Source organism: Poecilia reticulata, chromosome 14, assembly GCF_904066995.2.
Source record: "Poecilia reticulata chromosome 14, P_reticulata-male-v2, whole genome shotgun sequence".
NCBI classification, from domain to species: Eukaryota; Metazoa; Chordata; class Actinopteri; order Cyprinodontiformes; family Poeciliidae; genus Poecilia; species Poecilia reticulata.
In genome coordinates, this window is record NC_088843.1 from 23916967 (window position 1) to 23932152 (window position 15186).

Here is a 15186-nt window from a genome sequence, read left to right on the forward strand (position 1 = left end):
ACTCTTCAGTGATATGGTCATTTTTAAAGTCAAACTGAAACTTTTCATGAATACTTTTCCTTAAAGACGTTTACAACTGTTTAACAAATGGCAGTTTTAAATTAGCCTGAAGTTAGAGAGGACAGAAAGACGCCACAACATGTTTAAAAGCCACAAATAAATAAAAAAATGAGAACTAAAGAAGAGTGATGTGATAACAGCTAAAACTGACAAAGACACAGACTCAATCCGAGTAAAAGCAGCTGGCTGTGAATCATCCAAATCAGCCAGCGGTGGTTAGAGCAGCGCCAAATGGAGGATGACTGACAGGGCTAAGACCTGCCTCCTCGCTCAGATTGGTTGTTTCTAGTTAGCATTGGGAGAAGGCAGAGGAGCTTGATTTTTTTTTTTTTACAGATTATATGTCTCGACATGGTGACAATTTCAACAAATATTTAAAAAATATATTTTTTATAAAAGTTACATACCGCAGATTTAAAAGAACATAAATCAACTCTTCCAAAATAGATCAATTTGTTTTGGTAAAGTGCCAGAGCTTTCGCCAAAAATAAATTTGTGCAGCAGTCTGAGGCTTCGCTGTTCAAACAGACAGAACTGACAAAAGCACAATGCGTTTACTTCACTTCTGGCCCCAAATAGAAGCAGGTTTTCTATTTTATTTTACTCTTTTTTTCTCTCTCTCTCTCTTTTTTTTTAAGAAAACAACTATTTTAAGGCCCAACAAGCCCTCATCTGTCTTCCTTTACCTCTAAAAGACAGGGCCGGTTTATGCGGTCCTGAAGCCGGCGAGGCAGCAGCCGTGAACTCATTGATCTGGGCAATTCGGGTGCCAAAGCTTCGAAGTTGCTACAGACGCCATCTCTGTGGCCTCAGATAGAGGGACAATCACGGACTGAGCCGGACTAATGGACGCCCTGAATGGCAGAGGAAGAGCCACACAGAGGAGGGCTTCTTAACCACAGCGTGTGATATGAATAGCAATGGCTGACAGCCGAAGCCGCCTGCAGGTGTAAGAGACGGAGGAAAATAAGAGACGGATCTGAAAGGAGGAGAGCTGCTAAAGAGAGCAAACTGTTCCAGAGAAGGTCTGACCCACTTTGACCCACTTCGATTCAAACACTGAATAAACAATCAGACATAACCAACAGATCACACTAGTTAACACAGGAAAAACAGCGAGCTTGTCCCTGAAGGAGAACTAATGATCATTTTTATTAATTAACAACTGGTGTATTTAGTTGCTCTTAAACTGTTCTGCCTAAACTGAGGATCCGATGTCCAAACCTTTTGCCACTATTATCAAGTCAAACTTTTACCAAGTACATAAAAGAAAATTAAATCAATCAAAGTAGTTCCAAATTTTTGTCCGTTTACTTTTTGGTAGGAAAAGGAACATTATAAATAATACAAGGGATTTTGAGTGTTTGCTGTGGTAAACAACAAAAACAAAAAACATAAATTTTTTTAAAAATTTGGGGTTTAATAACCAAATCCTGTTGAAAAACCAGGATTTGGGTCACTTTCCTTCAAAATGCTTGATATAATTAGCTGAGTTCAATAAACTAAATAAAAGCTGATTTGAGAGCAGCAAAGTCAACTTTTCAATAAAGGTCTCTGGATAGATGTGGTTCTACCCAATACAAAATTTTAGTTATAAAAGATGAATACTTTGTGCCGTACTTAACATTTTCCATTGTAAGAAAAATATGTCCGAAATAATTTTATCCTGAGTAAAGGAAAACAGTTTGGAGCAGGAAGTGACATCCTGTTGAATCCTGACCAAACGTAGAATATCATCAGCAGAGAAATACATTTTTGCTTGTTTTGAAGTCGCGTAGAAAATGGCGAGGTAACGTGAACCAATCAGAGCAGTTACAAAAACTCTCCTCCACTTGTTTGTATGAAACTGATCACATCTCAGCACAGACTGCAGGTATGTTTTACTTCCTTCTGTTGTGAAGCAAATTTAAATCACTGAATCCAGAAAGCAGGCAACAGGAAGCAACATAAAACATTTAAGAAAACAGAAACCGAGCAGAAGAACTACCCTGTGAAAGACGGTGAAAGGAATGCAAACTCAGACTCAACTACACTAGGGCTGAAACGATACCTCGAGTGATTCGAGTACCTCAATTATTAAAATTCCTCGAGGAAAATTGACCTGCCTCGAAGCTTCATTAATTTATGTTTTATCATTTAGCGCACAGTGTTTCAGCCGGAACATTATTTGCGTTGAGCTCTGACTTCCGCCTCTGAGTTGTTGACGGAAGCTACGTGTTAGCGGCATAACGTCCAATCTTCAAGTTCGGCCCGCGGGGATTTTACTGATTGGTGATAATTCCGGGTTTTCATCGTTTTTGTGGGACCAATAAACATCCTTAAAATGACCGGCGCGATGCCGGGAGTTTGGCAGCCTTTCTGCTCCGGAGCTGCTGGTTGAACGGCGGGAAGAAGCTGAGGATGATTTATACAGGTGAGCGGAGAGACTGAACACGGCGGGCGGCTGAGGGTTGATGCTTACAGGGTAAGAGCAGCTTTACGGACGAACCGCACAATAAACTTATATCATCCCGGTCTGAACAAACGGGAGGCGGAACATGGCTGGTAGATGAGTTTCTGAACGGAGGAGCCGTAAATATCCTGTATTGCTCCCCCGGTCTACAAAAAGGTAACTGGTAGGGAAGCTCAAATGTGGAAAAAATAGACTGATGTTGATATCCGATAGCAACACTGGTGTTATGGAAGATTTACCAATATTTTATTTCATAATTGTTTTTATCCGATTACTCGATTAATCGTAAGAAAAATCTATAGATTACTCGATTACTAAAATAATCGTTTACAACAGCCCTAAACTACACACACGGCGACATAGCACAGCAGAACCACAGGCTCATCTCCTCCATGCTAAGCTGCATTGATGCAGTAATTCATGGAGCTCCACCCACATATTGAGAGCAGATACTCTGAACTACGTCAATAAGCTGTGCATCATCCCCACATTCATACATTAAAAATATTTATTTGGTCTTATTTATTTATATTTATTAATTAGCTTTAAGCCACTATTATCAAAACTAAGGAATAAACATTTTGTGTGGAATGGTTATAAATTTAATTTCTGATATATTATTTTTTAATGACATTGACATTTGAATTTATGTCTTTTACTTTAATCGGCATGGGACTGCAGATAAAAATATATGGTATATGAAAGCAAATCAATTAACGTCTGATTTATTTTTACCTTTCAAAACTGAAATAATGAAAAAAAAAAACTAATTCATAAATTGTCAGGGAAATGATCAGTCTTACTTTCATGCAGTAATTCATGCAAAAGGAGCCCCTGTCATGATAAATAAACTTTGCTGGATGATAAATTGTCCCAGAAGTTACTGCAATAAACAATATTGGTAACACATTCTCAAAAATCTATAAACTTTAAATTCTAATTAACCACTTTAAATATCAAAAAAAAAAAGAAACAACAAATAAAATGAATTATTTAGTCTCTGTAAGCAAAATCATCCTTCAAAAAAAGAGCTTGTTGAGACTGAAGCACCAGACTGAAGACTTTTATCCAAAAAATATAAATCATGCAAATGAAAATTATTGGGCTCTTGAGATTGATTGGTTTATTGTGACAGGCCTAATGAGTCTTTATAATATTTAGTAAATATGGTATTAAATACATACACTTGTGATGCTAAATTTAATTATACAGATGCACACAAAACAAAAGAAATCAGCGTTAAGATGTGGGTTGTTTGGTTGAAAACTACAAACATGGCCCCACTCTTTACAGCTCTGGAACAGATTCCTCACTGGGCTGAAAACCAGAGCCAACTGGGACACAGAGGAATTTCCAAATATCCCAATCATGTCTTCAGGAAGAGGGGGGCAAACAACAAACAACCATAAAAAAAAAATAAAAATCAACACGACAGCGAGGAGGAAGTCAGATACCGGATCAGCAGTGGAAGATGGGATGTTTTTTCTGAGGCTTGTAGACTTTCATGGCTTATCTGGCCACAAGTGAATCAAAAAGGTTTCTTTTTAAATGCCACATCCTCAGCCCAGCTGTCAGATGGTGTCTTTCGAGGGCGTAAAGAAGCATTTATTTTTAGCGTCCCAAATGACAAGGCGTTCCAGCGGTGGCGTTAACGAGAGTCGGCAGTGGGGCTAAAAGGACAACAAAGCGGACATTTTCATTTACCTGGGCGTAGTCCCGCTCTACCGCTGCCCTTTTCTGACTGAAGGTCCTGCAGAAACGAAAGAGAAACTGCAGTGAGGATCCAGAACAATTTAAGCATCAGACACCATATCAAACAGAGCTACTGCTGCTCATTTAAATGTGACTTTGGTACCTTAAATTTATAGATTCTATGCAGCTTGGTGAAGAAAACTGTATTTTTTTTTGCACTTGAGGTGCAACAAAACAAGTTTAACATCACATATAATATTTAGGTCATTGTTGTAACTAGAGGTGTGCCGATCGATCGGCCACCGATCATAATCGGCCGATTTCCGTGAAAAAGTGTATGATCGGTGATCGTCGATCACGGTCTCTTGTTACTGATCACACAAACCGATCACCTGCATCTCATTTCGCAGTCTGCCTGTGAAGCTGGTCTCCTCTTTCCTTCACACTATGCAAACGCACAGCAACAAATCCTAAGCGATGTGGAACTATAACGCACTGAGTGAATGGGGACGTTTGCGTGTTGCGGCGGAAAATTGAAGCACGTCAAAATGCATCAACACAATGAAGCTAATACGACATAAAAACAATGCCATACTTGACGGAGTTTGGCTACATCGAGGCTCACTGCAGTAAAAAAGACATACGGAGCGATTAGATAGCAGGTAAAGCAGCGCACAGCTACAAACACTCACCCGGATTAGCATGACGGTCAGAAAGAGCTAAACAAATAACCCGCAAAATTATTTAAATCTTCGAGCTGTGATGTAAGACGCTGGTTCTGTTCTCGTTGTTGAACCACTGCTACGCGCTAGAGGTAGTAATATTTCACAGACGGAGCCGCTTCTGCTCCACCCGGTAGTGACTCTCACACTGAACCTCTGTTTAAAGCTGCAGCATCTAATTTAAAAATATACATTTTACCTATGTATTAAAAGTTCCGCTGTCCTAACATGAGACTGATAATCTCTAAAAAAATAATCGATCTCCTCCCTGTTCTGCATAATTACTCCGCTAAATCAGAAACAGCCACTCAGAACTAGCAGTAATCAGCTAGCAGCCATGCTATCAGGAAGATTTCATTCAGTAACTGGATTGTTTATTGTAATGGATCCTGTATTTGCCTTTGAATGTTAAGTTTTATACTTGAACTTTTTTGGCAATGTTGAGAGGTTTTATTTTGGCTCTTTGTATTATTTAGCCTCTTCAGAGCCTTCATATGTTATCAGTCTGTTAAAGATAGTATTACAGATAGTACAATTTGCACAATGCCTGTTTTGTTTAGTTTTCTTCTTGGAAGTTATTAAAAACAAGTTTTTGTCTAAATTAAGGTGAATTCATGGTTCCTTTTTCCACATAATGTAACCGGTAGTGTTTATGATAAAAAAATAATAATAATAATTATGTGATCGGTATCGGTGATCGGCCCTCATGGGTGATCGGTATCGATATCGGCAGGAAAAAGCCTGATTGGCACATCTCTAGTTGTAACCCAATGGCTGCCTGAGATAATAAACTCCAACACCTTGGAGTCACAGTGTAAACTCTTATCAGAAACTTTCAGTGCATAAAATGGACTTTGAAGTGAAGAATGTAAAAATACTCTGTGGGATAAAAGCAGATGTAGTTATGGAGTCATAAAAGGAGGAGCTTATTTCAGCCAGCTGTGCAAAGAGACAGCTAATGTTACAATAAATTTTATGTATTTAATAGGATTCACAATTAGTTACAACACAAACTATGAGAAATATTTATATCAGATGTAAAACCAACAGTCGAAATATTGTAATCTGCTTATGTTTAGAATCTTAAATAAAATACTGTCACACAGACATCGCGGTGTTGTTTATGCTGCAATGCATCCTGGGTAGATGGAGTTTATTAGGTTCTACAAAACTAGCTCCTTTCAGCCAGAACAGTAATTTTCATGCAAAGAGTAATGTTCAGCCAATTTCACTTAAATCAGAGTGAGTTGAAGCAGAAGGAAATGTAGAAATGACAAGAGGAGATGAAGATGAGGAAGAGGAAACTGATGAAGAGGAGAGAAAAGGCTGCCGTTTGTGCTGCTGCTGCTTGGAAATGCCAAACCAGAAGGACAGTGTAAGAAGACTTAAATTTGCTTTACTGTCATTCATTAGCTTCCACTTAGTTAGATTTTACATTAGTTACTGCTAATGGTGCTACCTCCTGCTAATGGTGCTACCTCTTGCTAATGGTGTTAGCTCTAGTAGATCACAAGCCAACCACGTTTGTTTGTTTCAGCATATATCTGGTGTATAACGGCACATGAAAACTTTGAGGCAGTTTGCCTCAATCCAGATGTTTTGTTGGCTTCCTTGACTTCTTGAGTTTTGTGTATAAACTCTAGTCCACTGTAACCTTCCCGCGTCATCGGCCCAGAATGCATTGCACGGGTGAAAAGATGGAGACCTCCGCAGGTGTAATATAAAACAAAGATCTACAATTTTTGAACTATTTATGAGTTTTTACGTATCACAAACAACAACTTTTAGGTTAATAGAAAAATTACAACATATTTGGGCCAATATGTTCAGCTAATCATGGATCTGTTTAAGACTTTCATGGTTATTTACCTCTAACATGCAGACATCAGGTTCTGCTGTTGAATATTTGCAAAGTGATGACAGTTTTAAGCTTGGTATCTTAAACCAACGAAAAACGAATGCCTCGTTTCCACTAAACAGTAGGTAACATCGTAGGCTGCATCATTTTGTTTGTTTCCATTGTAAAAACGGTGCAAGAAACCTTCCTGTGTGAAGCACCACTCAGTGGAAGCCTTACTCTCGTGTACTATATGTTTATTGTGGAGTCGGAAATATTTACTCTACCGCAGCCAAAATGCACATTTATTTGTGGTTTCTGTCCACAACTTAAAATGATCATAAAACAGGACCAAAACAGAGCTGTGAACGGACAGATTTAAAATATAATTCAATATTATACCGGTATTTTTTCAGAAAATCTGATTTTCTGTTTGCTTGCAGATATTTCCAGAGCTCAAATTCTAACAATTCTTTTTAACAGTGTTTTTGCTACTTTAATTTCCTTCCACAGTCACCACATTTTATCGTCAGACGGTTAATTGGTAAGACTGTAAAACATTTCCACTGAATCCGCTGCCTCAGATTTGACTCGTTCCGGTTTGTTTTTGTGAAATTAACACGTTCCAGCAGGTTTCATGAACATTAAAAACAGATCAGACGACGCGCCGAGGAACCTGGTGGTTTAAAACCTTTTCTGGTTTGTTTATAACGCAGATGTAAACAGGATAATGAGATCTCGAGTGAGGCTTGTGAAAACGTCTAAGAAAAGAAGCGAGGTCAGTGCCCTGGGAAAAACTCCCGCAGCAAAATCATCATTAAGTCATTAAACATGTCGAGACTCGGCCGCCTGCTCCACCCTGACTCTAAACAATCTGCCGTACTTCCTGGGAGCTTCCGCCTCTTCCTCTCCGCCGCGTTTCCATCGCTCCCTCTCTCTCTCCCCTCCTCCATCGCTTCCTGCCATTTTCCCATGCAGAGCTTTTGCTGACAACCACGAGCAGCTTCCGGTTTGCTGAATCACTTCAGCGGAGAGAGGAGCGTCGTTTCTGATGGAGGGTATGCTACAGAACCTCCCGCGGCGAATGATTCGGGGCAGCGGGAACATCTGGCAGCTCTCTGTGACCTGAACTTCCAGCTGCTGAGAGGGCCGGAGCGCCAGCACCGACCACAGACAGGAAGTGGGGAGCCAGAGATCGGCAGTTTAGCACAAAACATCACCGCAACCTTTTGGCTTTTTCAGCCTGAAAAGGGCTCTACGTGAACGCAGCTGAAGCTTCCTGTGTGGGTTTACAGGTCCTGACATTATCCAGCCTGATCTCATTTCAGGCACAAACAGTTGATCTCTACTGAGTTTTCACATTTCATCACATTGAAAGTTTCAGATGAAACCCTGTTAGATACTTTAAAGTGGAAGTGCTCCGATCTGATATTAACGTCTGTATTCGTCCCGATATTGAAAACAATTCTAGATCAGGTATCGGTGACAGTGTTCCCAATCCATAAGGGCAGATCAGTTCAGTCTAATTCTATTCTTTGTGCTCCGAGCATAAAAAATAAAAACACATTTATTTTACATTCTATTTAGGATTCCTAATTGCACTTCCTGAACCTTTAGAACAAAGATTTGCTGCAGTTTGTTTTTGTCAGATTCTTTATTATTTATTTTACATTGACTGTTATCCTCCTAACTGCACCGACTTAACAGATTCAAGTTGTGTTGTTTCACATGTTTGACCAAACTTGTGAAGATTCAGGTGTAGTTAGGTGAGCTGTACTGGTGCAGAGTTATCAAATAAACTTGTAATTTAGTAAAGCTATGACTATTTGAAAAAACGCAACATTTTAAGTCAACTCAGTGCTGTTCTTCTGTATCAGATCGCATCAGCCAATACCAAACCTCACATATCAGTACTGGAAGTGAAAAATATGGCTGGATGGATCCAAGGTTTTTACAGTAAAAGTTTGAAACCCTATTAGATATTTTAAAGGTCTGGTGGTTTATTCAGACCTTGAAGTTTGGATCAATCTTACACATAGTTTGAAAACATGGGGAAAAAAACTACCTCACACTACATGGTGCTGTAAAAAATTCTTGGTTCCTTACAGATTTACTCATTTTGTTATTTTGTTCCACTTAAATGCTTCAGATGCTCAAACAAATTTGTATTAAAGACAAAGATAAATCCGTTTTCGAAGTGTAATTTAATTATCCAAACCTTAGTGTGAACCGGCGTGCTTACCTCAGGTCTTCCAGCAGGTCACATTCTGTCTGGTGTTTTATCTGTAACTGGCTCATCTGCTCGGCTTGAGTGTGCTTCAGCTCCTGGGTGAGCCTTACCTGGCAGGGAAAACAAACCAAACCAGCTGTGATATGAAGTGGCTAACAGACCTGCTGACGGTTGTGTTTCATGACAGGTATCTATTACACTCCTGAAGATAAAACGCTAAAAACGCTTTGATTTAACAGCAAACTGAGGCAGGTTGAATTAAACGAGAGGTAGCCGTAAAGTTAAGGTCAAAATGCTTCATTCACCCAACAGACTTGTATCTAAAATTATTTTTATTCAACCGAGAAGTTATTTTTATGCTGAGAAATGAGACCAGCATCTCTCAAAAGATGAATCAGTGTCAAGAATATTACTAACATTTTATCAAAAATTTGAAATGCATCACTAATCCGTCACCTTCCACTTAACTCAATTAACTTTAACCTGCAATTAGGCGGACAAATCTTACCTCAACTGCATGATTTTATCACACATTAAGAACTGTTTCACAACATGATTGTTCAAAATAATCATTTTTTAATATTTGTGCAAAATTGCCTTTTTTGAGTCTGGATGATCTGTTTGATTCATCGTTCGCTAAATTAGTTGACAATTATTTCAATACTTGATTAACCATGATTGATCTGATTAATCGTTTCAGCCCTAGTCAGCAGTATGAATAATCCTGGCCTCACCTGTTTAACACAGCTAGTCTAGAAGCAAACAGAAGAACCACATGGAAGCAATACAGCAGGCAGAGCAGCTTTGATACAGCAGAATGATGTCACTTCCTGTGTAGCTCACCTAGACAAAAATCCACTCTACGAGTGAAAATGACCAAAACAGAGAAAACTGTAATAACCTGAGCTACAGGTTCTTTCACAGAGGAAGCTTCGAATCACAAAACGAGGAAACAACATAATCACACTCATCTATACCTCATATATAGCCCTGAACTTTTTTATACGATCTTAAACTGAAAGAATCATATTAAAGTAGATGAAGTGGCTTAACGTTTTAAAAAATTTGTTTTGATGCATTTAATACACAGGAGAAAAAATAATTGGCCATCACACCATGAAACCTGCATTCAGCTGGGCTTCAAATAAGGCTACTTTTACTGGAATGGACCAGAAGCTGTGTTCCAGTAATGTTGGAAGCTAGCTTCAGCTAATAAATATCATCAGTAAGAAAATAATCTGAGGTATTTTGCCTTTTAATAAACATTGTGAACATTGTTGGACAGTTTAAAGTAGGGATATAAAATACATCTCATCTGCATTAACGTTGTTACTGCACAATGTTAATATTAGTATTGGGTTTTTTCTTATTGTTTAAAGATTATTAGTATGGGTCCAATAAGTCCAATAAAAGCTGTACAACATGCCAGTTTAAACTTTGAACTATTTGCAAAACGACTGAGCATTAAAACATGGATAGAACTGTAACTACATTAATCATAGCTCTTCTTCTCTTCAGTGTTTGTCAGTTTCTGGTGGTGCAGCTCTGTGCTGCCTTCAGGAGAATGGGACATCAGAGTATCATCCATAAAATTTCACCCACATGGCATTTATTGTGCAAACCAGAGCTTTCAGTGGAAAAAAAAAAGTTCCAGATCCTTTTAAAGCCATACAAATATGAGACAGAAACATGGATTATATCTTTATATAGACCTGTCTATTGATTTATAGATTAATAGTTTTACTGGACAGAAATTACAAAGAACAAATCTGATTCTTAATCAAATCCTAATGAGTCAAATTGAAAGTGTCATGGAGTCATCAGCCTCATGACATTAACACTGACATGAAAAATAATATTGAAGAAATAAATATATCAAATCTAATTAAAAACATAAGTGATCAGTTCTTTACTGTTATGGTCTGTAAGATATATTTATTCTCTCAGTACTAGATGTGGTTTCAACAAACCCATGGCACTTCAACAATATTATTTTACCTTTTATCTGGAAATCTGTTTATTCTTGCCATACAGCCCTCTGTATTAATTAATACTCAAAAGGTCTTGCCATACCAGTTTATTCCTCTGTATTTACTCTAGTTTCTTAGTTTATTCTTGCATTTTGTTCTTCATTCATTTCCATTTAGTTTCATTTGATTATTATTATCTTCTCTTGGTTTATTGCTATGTCCACTTTAGTTTCTTTCCTGTTGCTAAATTTATTTTATCATTTATTGACGCTCCGTAATTTTCACTCATCACCTGCTGCGCCTCCTAATCGTCATGTGTTTCACATCATGTGTTGATTTTCCACTGTTCAGCTTCGGATTCTCTGTTTTTATGCCATAATTCACATCTAGTTCATCGCTCCGTTTTAAGTCCCGCTTTTCCTGTTTCAGAGTTTTGCGCAATGTGCTGGTCTTTTTTTCCCTTTTTTTTAAGCCCCTATGGTGCAGGGCCGTCAGGAAGCGTATCGATGGGGAAAAGGCAGACTGACATAAACCTTTTAAAACAACGGAAACAATTTCTGCATTCTGATTATTGAAATTTAAAAGTGCTGTGTTGTTCCATCACCCGTTTCATACCGGACCACTTACAGCACCGTGTTAACGCTACAAAATGAACGCTCCCTATCGTGGTATCACCCATGGAGGGATTTCTTTATTTCTTTATTGAAATGGGTTCATTTTTCAGTGAGGGTATCTTGATTTTAGCTACCAGTAGCAGGAGAACGGAGCTGCGCCAAGAAGCTAACAGAAGCTAACAAACACTGAATAGAAGAAGAAGAGCTGCCATCGATACAGTTGCAGCCAAGCATGATTTAATGTTACACAATACAGTTTTACCAAGTTGCTCAAAGTCTAAACTGGCATTGTTGTAGATTTAAGGTGGAAAGTTTACCTTCGACCAAACGCCCCCCAAAGGCATCCCAGCGCCCCCCTTTTGTAAAAATGTCCGCCAGCGCCCCCTGCCGTCCTCTGAACGCCCCCTGGGGGGCAGTACCGCCCACGTTGAGAACCGCTATTCTAGTGTGATACTTCAAAATATGCACAAAAGAAAAAAAGCAATGTAAACAGTGTGATCGCTTTTTTTGCTTTGGAAACTTTAAGAAGATATATATAATATTGGTAAATATTGAATATTCGTCATAATGGCAGAATTAACATCAGCCCAAATTGTCATGTCTGTGCATCCGAGTTATTATCTGTGTTAATTTAACAATGATGCAAATCTAGTGGTTAATAATTCAACAATTACACAAAGTAAAAAAGTGAACCAGTACTAACTGATCAGGACAGAGTGGAGTGTATCTGACTGGAAGTGACACAAATATTACAGAGCTCAGAGAAGGTGTGATTAGAAGTGTTATCAACAGCTGCTCTGAAGTTAAATATTTACTTATTTGTGTGCTGCTGAAAAACCCCCCGGATAGAATTTGCACATAAAAGGTGAGCAGTGTTGCACAAATCAATCAACTATTTTCCCCTGAATGGCTCAAATCGTTACGTTAAATGCTGAAAATTCTGATTTATATCCTCCGCTTTGCATCCCAATGTGATTTTTCAGCCTTTCAAATCAGAAAAAAAATTATCTGCAAGTAATTTTATTTTAAGATCTCTAGTAAATTATACAAACAATTAGGCAACTATTTCCCATGCAAAGCCGCACATTGACTATTACTACAGCTAAAAGAGAAATTTAATTGCATGTACAAGTATAACCAGGTATATACTCTGTCAATATGTATGTTTGAGAAGTTTTTAACAACTTTTTGGTCATCAGAGTTAAAGCATATGTCCAAATATAAAAAATACTGTCAGGGTTGCTTTAAATAAGTGTAGATTTATGAGCCTTCAGTAAACTGAAACATATTTACTAAGAGGACTGGGACAAAAATGGTCTGTGCTGTTGTTGAAATATGATACTATGTCCACATACTTCCACAGAGACTGATGTCTGCAGGGATTTGTGTTTTTAAAGCTTATCTTAATGATAAAACATGCACTGCAATGCTTCCTGGAGGGTATTTAAGACTTTAAATAGCTTATAACGCCTACATCCTATAGAAAATAACAGAAATATCCCAAAAAGTTTATAAATTTAATATACTACAGGTTATGCCAAACATTACAGTTAAAAGTAACAGAGCATCTCAGTTATTATAAGTCAGAAACAGTTTCTAATTCGGATACAGCTGAAAGGAATTAGTTGAAGAACCGTTTTTCAGTTTCAGAGCGAACGAAGCACGTTTGATGAGCGCTAAAAAAAACAAGGGAAAACTGCAGCGCATCAAGTGTTTTTAATAAGTTTTCTTCCTTTTAACTGACTTAAACAAACAACCGCAGTGATTTTGATGTGGAAACCAACAGTTTATGTGTTTTATGATGTTCAAAAGTGGAAGTCCATCGTGTGAACCAGGCGAGTAGCAACAAAGCGTACATTTCCAACCATTAAATATGCACCACTACGTCGAAGTAACGCTAGCTTAGGAGGCTACAGCCGCGGAAAAAAGGAGAAAAAAAAAATCTCACCTTTCTCGGTGGGGGTTGCATCCTTAGTTCTGGACATAAAACTGATCCAACAAGTCCAAAAGTTTATCCAGAAAAGTTCGTACGAATGGTTTTCGGGGCAAGATGGAAGCGGACGGATGGAGTTTCAGCCCGGGTCAAGCAACCATAGCGGGACCAGTGAACGCCGAAGTTGAGTCCCGTTGAAAACACTGTGGCCCCGGGGAACAGAAAACAGTGTGTCAAAAACCGCACAGTTCACTATCCACTTCCGGTTGACGCCACAAAATAAACGCCAGGTCCGCTGTAATATAAAACTCTACTTCCGCAAGGATTTTTCAGAGTAAAGTTAGGTTTTGTTGTTTTAATTATTGAACAATGGTTCCGTAGGAATCAGTCTCAAAGAGATCTACTTCGGTTTCTTATTTTACTGTAAACTTGTTTTATTTTACTGCTTAATAATTTTAAATTTTACGGAACTTCAGTTACATGAATAAATGAGGGTTGCTGCTCATATTATATTGTTGAACCGTTAGTTAATATAAAAACTGTAATTGCTGATTAGCCTTTGAATGCTGTCACTGGTATTTGGACAAGTTTATAGTAATTGTATTTATTTATTTATTTATTTATTTATTTATTTGCTACCATAATTCTTTATTGCATTCTTTTTTATTCCAAATATTTTTATTTTAAAAATGATAAAAACACCACTGGTTTTCAAGTTCTTTATCACTTTAATTTATAGTAGAATATAATAGATTAGAAAGTTATCTATTGCTTTATTTATCTGTTTACAAGAAATACATGTAGGTAATCATCCGCAGTAAAATATTAAATGGTAACTGGCTTGTGCTTGTACAGCGCTTTATCAAGTACAGAGGAACCCCAAGCGCTTTGCACTGCATTCAAATATCTTCAAATCTAAAATAATGCAAAAACATTAAGAAGAACACGGATATATAAATTAGTGGGCCGGTCCTCTTTACTATTGGTTAATTTAAGTGACGTGAAGCCACTGCCTCCCATCTCAGTAAACTCAAGTTACAATTTACATATTTGTCATTTCCTGTTACATTTTCAAAATAAAATCCATCCGCTGCTCTATTTTTCCATCACTAATGTAAAAGACATAAAAACAAACTCATTCCAGTTAGCCACCAAGTACCAAACAACAACAAAGCTATAAATTATACATCTTGCAATATATATATTTTTAATATATTTTTAAAATTGTTTTTGATTGTTGATTTTATTTGTTTTTAGCTGCACCGTGTAGCACTTTGAGATTTTTATTAATGAAAAGTGGATTATAAAATACATTTATTATTATTATTATTATTATTATTATTATTATTATTATTATTATTATTATTATTATTATTATTATTTATTCATAGTTGCAGCCATGTTTCGTATAATTTTATACATTAAGCAAAATCACAAAAGGTTTTGGTAATCAATTCAACTATTAACTGTGAACAAAACTCAAAAGATATAAAATAAATGCGACAGATAGTTTTATAAAACGATGCATTTAACAGCGTATAGTGTCACATTTCTTTTATAGTATTCTAAACTAGTTCTGTAGAATTTATAAAAACGTTGTGTCCGTCTCGTTTCCCTAAAGCTTATATCTTTACTTTTATTTTGAACGGCAGACATGTAAAACCGGATGTGAATGT

At 37.4% G+C, this 15186-nt stretch overlaps 1 protein-coding gene across 1 annotated transcript in view; it reads right to left on the bottom strand.

Annotated features, from left to right (window-relative positions):
- The window catches only part of LOC103476301 (F-BAR and double SH3 domains protein 2-like), a 55159-nt gene extending 41403 nt beyond the window's left edge, over positions 1-13756 (bottom strand). The window contains exons 1-3 of the mRNA XM_008428542.3: positions 13526-13756; positions 9006-9103; positions 4217-4262 (exon numbers count right to left, since the gene is read on the bottom strand). Coding sequence (XP_008426764.1) covers positions 4217-4262; positions 9006-9103; positions 13526-13546 — 165 coding nt within the window. The 5' untranslated portion in view covers positions 13547-13756. The remainder of the gene's footprint in view (positions 1-4216; positions 4263-9005; positions 9104-13525) is intronic.
- Between the last annotated feature and the right edge of the window lie 1430 nt (positions 13757-15186).